The sequence below is a fragment of the Fulmarus glacialis genome, unplaced genomic scaffold, assembly GCF_000690835.1.
Source record: "Fulmarus glacialis isolate BGI_N327 unplaced genomic scaffold, ASM69083v1 scaffold20111, whole genome shotgun sequence".
NCBI classification, from domain to species: Eukaryota; Metazoa; Chordata; class Aves; order Procellariiformes; family Procellariidae; genus Fulmarus; species Fulmarus glacialis.
In genome coordinates, this window is record NW_009192354.1 from 1 (window position 1) to 7603 (window position 7603).

General features: G+C 56.3%; 1 protein-coding gene across 1 annotated transcript; it reads left to right on the forward strand.

Moving 5' to 3' along the window:
• Window positions 1-159: 159 nt before the first annotated feature.
• MSRB1 (methionine sulfoxide reductase B1) lies at window positions 160-1261 on the forward strand (the record flags this gene model as incomplete). The annotated part of the gene is given in 5 exon segments (XM_009587048.1): window positions 160-250; window positions 252-291; window positions 411-525; window positions 747-950; window positions 1230-1261. Coding segments are annotated over 5 exon segments (482 nt in total), but the record flags the coding sequence as incomplete, so codon positions are not given.
• Window positions 1262-7603: the final 6342 nt, after the last annotated feature.

The following is a 7603-nucleotide window of genomic DNA, read 5'->3' on the forward strand; positions in this document are numbered from 1 at the left end:
AAAGTCCAGTGCGCGTGTCCCATGTCACTCTGCTGATGTGACGTGTCCCCACCGCTGCTCCCCCCCGACCCCCTGGCAATCGCTCCTGGGAGCCGGCTGGGGAGCGGGGCCGGGGGGCTGCCCCCCCAGCACTGACCCCTCTCCTGCCGCCCTCCCCAGGCATCTACGTCTGTGCCAAGTGCGGCCATGAGCTGTTCTCCAGCCATGCGAAGTACGAGCACTCGTCCCCGTGGCCAGCCTTCACCGAGACCGAGCGTGTCCAAGCGCAAGGAGCGGCCGGGGGCTTTAAAGGTGCCGATTCTGAAACACTTGGGAAGTAGCAAAAAAAAAATCCCCCGGGCTGTCTTTTTTCATGAGCCTGTCTGCTGAGAAAGACCGCTTGCTGTCGAACCCTCTCCTTCCATTTTTAGGTGTCTTGTGGCAAGTGTGGCAACGGGCTCGGCCATGAATTCCTCAACGACGGGCCGAAGAGGGGGCAGTCCCGCTTCTGAATATTCAGCAGCTCGCTGAAGTTTATCCCGAAAGGTACAGGCTGCGGCTTTGGCGGTGTTTTAACCCCCTAGGTTTTTTTTTACAGGCTTGTGCTTGGCAGCTGTTTCAGCCACGTAGTTATTTTTGGGAAGCTGCTAATAGCCGGGCCACTCTGTGTGCCGTGCGCTGCTTTCGGCGGGGCGTAGCTGGCTGTTCAGATAAGCCGAGGAGCCACTCGCATCCTCTACAAATCTCACATGCATCAATCTGCTCAGCTGGCGGCTCGGGCTCCCTGACCTCCCACGGTGAAATGCGAAGTGTGCTGGAGCTCCTGGATGCGGCCGCAGGTCTCTGCGTGTCCGAGGGGCGGCTGAGCGTTGGGGGTTTTCTGCTGGTGGTGCAAAGCGAGGGCAGGGAGCTCCTGCGGTGGCATAAACGGGGCTGGGAGAGTTCGCTGGTTCACTCCTTGCAGAAGTCAGGTGGGAGCTCTGAATGTCCCTAGGGGTAGGGAGCGGGTCTGTGGGGAAGGGCAGGGCTTCTTGCCGTTGTGGTTATCGTGCCGTTTGCTTCCCCAGAGTCAGAAAAAGGCTCTGGGAGACTGAGTTCAGGGCAGCACCCCAGCCACGACTTGCTGTCCTGCTTGTCGGATTGCGATGGTTGTGAGATGTTAGCTGCATGTAGCAAAATAACCACATAAAAGGGGCTGGGGGCTCTGGAGCGAGAAACACGAGGCCTGATTTTTCCTCCCCCTCCTTTAGGCAAAGCAGACAAGGACCTGAAGGAGAAGTAAGCGAGCTGCTCTACTTGGCACACTGCTCTTGGGCTCATCCTATGTTCACACCTTGGGGTGCACCGTCCGGTCAAGGGGGCACCGGGAACAAGAGAAACCCCAAAGAAGCTCCTGGTTTCCCCGGGCCGGTTCCCTCCTCAGGGCTGCTCCGATTCGGGATGCCGGGAGCAGCACGGAGGAGGCGAGGGGAAAATGGGGTTGCTGAAGCTCTGTGCTTGCTGGGTGGCAGGTTGTATGACCTGTGCCTGAGGGTGTTTCACACGAATTGGGGTGATGCAAAGGCTACAGCTCTTCATTTTACCCCCTCCCCAACCGTCGGTTCTCCCCAGCATCCTCGCCTCTGCCGGTAGCAGCTACCGCTGAGTCCTTTCGGTTTTGCCCACTAAAGCAGCACACGTCCCCACGGTCCTGCCTCTGCTGAGGTTTTGCTGTTGACTTCAGCCGAGGCAGGACGCTCTCCAGATCACAGCCAGGAGGGGCCGATTCTGACGTGGCACCGATGCAATCCAGCGTTGCTCCGCTGGCATTTCCAGGCGGTAACGCTGGATTAGCTGAGGTCAGAGTCTGGGTTAATCTCTGGTGCTATTCTGGGCTGGGATCATGGTATGAATTGCCCTATATAAACCCTTCCAGGGTGCTAGGACAAGGATGATTTTATGATCCTGCTAGACAGCATCCAGGTATTTTACCCCTCTACCCATCTTGCACACAAGATGAGACAGTTCTAGATTTCACGTGTCCTCTGGGCTTGATTCTGACTTGGCCTTACACCAGATTTATCACTGTGTTATAAACTCCTGTGGCACTAACGGTTCCTCCTTGCTGTACACCAGTGTGAGGGTGGCCAGAATCGGGCTAACGGGCTGCCGTTTGCACAACTCGGGCTTTAGGAATCACGTCTGCATTCCCTCTGCGCTCGGAAGGGCTGTGCCACTGATTTCTCCTTAATTCAACATCTGATTCGTGGCCTTTCCTCCCTGTCCCAGAAACCAAATCCTCCTCTGAAATCAATACAGGATGATTTTTGAAGCCAGCAAACCTCTCGCTGACCGGCGGGTCCGGTGGTGCAGCGGTTTGGTGAGGCTGCGCTGCCGGTGCTGTTATGGTGCAGCTGCGCTCAGGGGCACATTGGAGGCTTTTCTCTGCATGCGTTTTGCCTCAATCCTGCTGTTATGAGGGCACCAATACAAAGTACAATGTGCCAGCTCATTACCTGGAGCTCACTTGCTGGTCTTGTACCTCTTGCAATACTGAAAATAAAGCACTGATTCACTGTGTTGGAGAAATAAGCTCTTCTTTTAAAAAGCACTGATGATGGCTGCCTGGTGCATCTGCCCTGGGATTCCTTCTCTGCTGGGTTTTCCACTTTTGGATGCCAGGATGGGGAGGCTGCGCCGGCGGTGGGATGCGTGCAAGGCACCAATGCAGGTACAAACGCAGGTACAAAGCCCTGGCCAGAAAGCTGAGAGCAGATTCCCTCCGGAGTCTCTGTCTCCAGCTGCGGACCCGGTGACCTGCGGTGTGGACACGCGCTGTCTCGCGTCCAGCGTGGTCTCACAACCCGAAGGGCTGGCCTGAGGTGGGTGCGTGTGGTTTTATCCTGTGTCTGTTACCGTTACCCCAGGTTTTGCCATGTGAAAGGGGGATGCTGATGAGTTGGAGGCCTTAAAAAAATCCTGGGTGCAAATCTTTCATTGGAGAAGGTTTTCGTTTCACCCCGGTTAGCATTTTTGCCCAACTGAAGCTGGTTTTAGCTTGTTTCATAGTGTGTTCTTAGTACCTCCTGGGCTGGCAGGATTTTCTGGGCACAGGGGATATGGGATTTAGTGGTGTCTCACGATAGTTTCCCCGCATGAAGCTGCCTGCAAGACTGGAAGCTACGACCCTTCCCTGCCTCCCAGAGGTCCCTTTGTCCCGGCAGGGTGGATACCAGGTTCACAGGGGCTGGAGACTTGAGCTGAGCTTCGCTGGACACCAGTTCCCTCCTCCAAGGGGGGTAAAGTCCGCTCTGGAGCGCAGGAGCCAGCACCACGTCTCCCTCCTGCCCTGCCGCCAGCTCCTGCCCCGTGGCATCGCCCTCCCCACCTTCCCCGTGCGTGGGACAACCTCCGGCTCTAATTACTAATCAGGTTCCAGCCTGAAGGTTCAAGCTGCTTTTCGACTGATTAATCCTCTGATCCGCTGCTTTGCCCCTGGTCTGGCGCCCTCCACGCGAGCCCCGGCGGGCAGGAGCTGCCCCTTTGCTTCCCCCCCTGGAGCTCCACGGGACCATCCATCCCCGGGGCCCCTCCTGCCCCGCCGCCCCTCGCCCGCTGCGCTGGGAGGGAAGGTATTTTTTGGGGTGCTTTCCCCGGAGACGCTGCGGTGGAAGGAAACCTCCTTGGGAGTGCCAGTGTCGAGGGGACGGCGATGATTCCTTCCACTCGTGGGCTGGCAGGCACCGTATGCCACAGGGGCCCCAGCCATGCTTCCATGCTGCCTTGCAGTTCGTGGATGCAGGCACGGGAGGGTGCAAGTGCTTTTCCTAAGCCTTCCCCAGGCGTTGCAGGGAGGGAAGGAGGAGGCTGGGGTGCCCACGGCAGTGGCCTCACCTTCCTGCGGGTCCACTCGTGCAGCAACGAGAAGGAAAATCACCCAGAGCCAAAAAAACTCAGGATGGTTTAAATAGGGATGGGACGTTTTCCTGGAAATCTGGCCGGAGCCATCAATGCCAGCAGGGATGTTGGCCAGGGGGGTTGGCAGCACCCGGTGCTGAGGGTGCAGGATGTGACCACGCAGGGCGGATCCGATCCCTGCCCCTTCCCAGCTCCGCCGAGCACCCCTCGCCGTCCCAGGCACCGCCGTGGGTGTTCGGGGCGGGAGGAAACCTGCTCTGCCCTTCCCTGGCTCTGCGGCACCGGGCATCCCCATCGCCTCCGCTGGGCTGCGGCCAGTCCTCCCCCTCTGCCATTCATCCTCGTTTTATTATTACACTAATGACAATTCTGGCTTAATAAAAGGATTTTGCTTAGTTGGGCAAAAGCGGCCCCACATCAGCGACGCGGGTTTAATGACAGAAATTGAATTACGTTACCAGGCCGACGCAAACTTCCCTGGTTGTTTAAAAAATCATTAATTTCCTCTGCCATAGCCTCCAGCTGACCTCCCTTTTTAATTTTTTAATTTTTTTATTTGCATGCCATGAAGAGGACCTGCCCCTTTGACCCTCCTCGGGATGGCTCCGGCGGATGGCAAAGCGGCCAGAGCACAGCAAGATTTAGATTAATTCTCCTAATAAAGACGACAAGCCCTGTAGAAATTATGTTACGCAAGGAAAAAGAAAATGACCTGGAGGCATTAGGAAGCTCTAATTACCATTATTCCTCGGAGCCAGCGCTGCGGGAGGAGCGAGCGGGCTGGCCAGGCAGTCCTCTGCCTGCACCCGGCTGCTTTTACCTGAAATTTTCACTCGTATTTCAAGCGGGCCGCCCGGCCTCGCAGGGATGGCTCCTTCTTTTCTATTTGTGTCGTTTTATTTAATTTTACCCTTTGATCAACAGTTTTTCCCACTCTAGCTGAGCCCACAGGCTCCCCCGTGCCGGCAGGTCTGAGGGCAGGAGGATGCATCTGGCTGTAAATGTGCACCAGGACCCCAAAGCAGCGCTTTTGGGGTTTTACACACTGGGGCACCCCTTGGGGCAGGGAGCACAGCCGGATTTGGGGTGCTTTTGCACAGTCTGGTCCCGGCAAACAGGCACCTTCGGCCCCAGCCACCACCCCGAGCCGTGCCAAGGTCCCGTCCCGGTGATGGGCTCTGCAGCATCAGTTTGCTTAAAAGGGATTATTTGAATTCCTTTTGGGGCTGTGAAAATGCAATAAGGGCCGGAGCTGGTTTTGTGTCAATCACAGAAAATAAAGTGATGGTAATTAAAAAACCACTACACAGCCCTGATTTCCCCAAGACGCGGGGAGCTGTCGGGTGGCGAGGTGTCTCCCCATCGCCCGGCTCGCCCGCTCCGTCCCGGGGAGCTCACCTGTCTCTCGGCATATCCAGCAACAGCTGGAGAAAATTAAAGGCTTATTCCACTTCATTCGCTGATAATAACTTCATCTCTCCCTATTCTGGGCTGCCTCCCACCCCAAGACGCTGCTCGCCGGGCAGGGGGCAATGGCTGACCTCGTTCCTGGGGTTTGTTTAATCCGGCTGAACCTCCCAGAGCCACGAGGTGGGGAAATTTGTTTTCGGTTTGCGGTGTGCATTAATTAGGGAGATAATGACTGGAAACATTCAGAGCGAGTCTGAGCGCGCCAAAAAAATGTTTAGCCCAAGGAAAGTTTAAATCTTTCTTTTTTTTCCTTCCCCGGCTGTTGAGATCCGACTTTTTAAGGCAATTAGTGAAGGTTTATTTATTAATCAGTCATACTTACACTCTTGCTTTGGGGTCTTATCTCACACTCCCAAGTGCGCATCACTTTTAATCATGATCTTCATTTTTGATGTGGAAGATACCTGTCCCGTGCCGGCTGTGCATGCTGTGGTGCAGGCACGCTCCTGCGCTCGGCAGCGGCTGCTGGCTGTGCCAGGACGTGCCGTGGGCTGGTGGCGATGCCGCCCTTCCCGTGCCCAAAGAGCCGTGTCCACCGCAGGCTCCATCCTCAGCCAAGCGTATCCCAAGTTTTCGGGATGGCTTTCCCTGCATGGGTATCCCAGAGTCTGCCCAGGGTGGGACAAATCCCCCCCAGCCAAAACCCCACCCCATGCTGCGGGCACAGCCAGAGCCGGTGCTAGCTAGAAAGGACGGTGCCGGCGCAGGGATGCCCGCAGCACTCCTGCCCGCCCCGCGCCCCGGCGTGGAGCTGGATGAACCACCCCCAAAACACATCGTCCCTGCGGTCCCCAGGAAAGGCCCTGCCAGGGAAAGATGCTCTGGGATGTGCCAGCATTGGTCCAGCCCCGCGCCAGCACTGGGCCAGCCCCCGCAAGCGTCGGTCCTGCCCCGCAAGCATCGGTCCAGCCCCGCCAGCATCGGTCCAGCCCCACGGCTGCTCCTGCGGCCGCCCCAGTGGGCCACGACCTGAAAACCCTCCGGTGGCAGGCGATGCCCGGCCGGGGCTCTCCTCTCTGCCGAGCCTCGTGGTGCGCGCTTTTAAGCGATACACTTTGCTGTCTACAATAATGATTTGTTGCTTGTAAAACCACCGTGATTAACTACAGTTTAGCCTCCTGGTTTCATGTCTTATCATGTTTCATCTCACACAAAAGACATTTACAGTCTATTTTCAACTTCAAAGCAAATGCTTCTTGCGTGAGCATTAAGGAAGGCAAATATTTAAGCAGAACCTGTATGGTATTAGCGTCTCTTGATGTTCCCTGCTGAGTGGGGATTGATGGCTGCCTCAAAAGGCAGGTTTTTCCTATTGTTTTATGCACCAGTGATTAATATTTCATGTTCCCACTGTTATATATTTGCTGGCTGGCACTGGCCTACCCTGACAGTGCTTTCTTCATGTCTTACATGTCCAGCTTTTATGCACTTCAATATAGGAAGTGTGACTCTTGGCAGGGTCCTTTGGTCTTATTGAAGCCTCCTGCCCGAGTTTTTTGAATTAAGTTCATCTTGATGGCGTTAGGGCTGATGGCATGTTCTCCTTCTCCACCGATACCTCTGTCCTGTCGCCTCACGGTGCTCTGCCCCAGCCCGGACCCCTTCGCTGCCCCAGCTTTCGGTGGGTGCTGCTGGCTGTGTCCCTCCCCACGCGGCCGTGCACCCACCTGGATGGGGACAGTGGGGATGGAACCGCAGGGACCGGACCCTGCAGCAGCAGCAGGGTGAGGCTGGATCCTGCCCTACCGTAGCCCTGCAGAGATGGGGGGATATGGATCAGGGGGATAAGCCGCTCCCGTCCCCGGTACCACCCTCTGCTCTCTGCCTGCGTGGCACCGGCATTGCCCCGAGCCCATCTCGGCGCTGCCATCACCATCCAGCACCGCCCGTGCTGCCCCGGCAGGGTTTCACCTCCCCGGTGCCGGAGGAAGAAACGCCGCATTTGCACTGCAACCCCCCAAAAAACCCCTGAGACCCCGGCCAGCCTTGTCAGGGCAGGATGAAAACAGCCCAGGACCAAATTCCTCTGCTTTGAACACGATGACACACTGGCGTGCATTCGGCTGAACGCTAAACATATTAAGACCAGGAACTGTAAGGGACGGCTCTGCTTATCATCCAGCTCGGAGTTAATATAATTCAATTAGCATGAACAGTAAATATAGCTCGTTTTAATTTAGATGGAGGGGTTGCTGCGGCTCGATCCTTTAATTTCAGGAGTAGGGAAGCTATGGGAGGACTGCCAAGAATTTCTGCA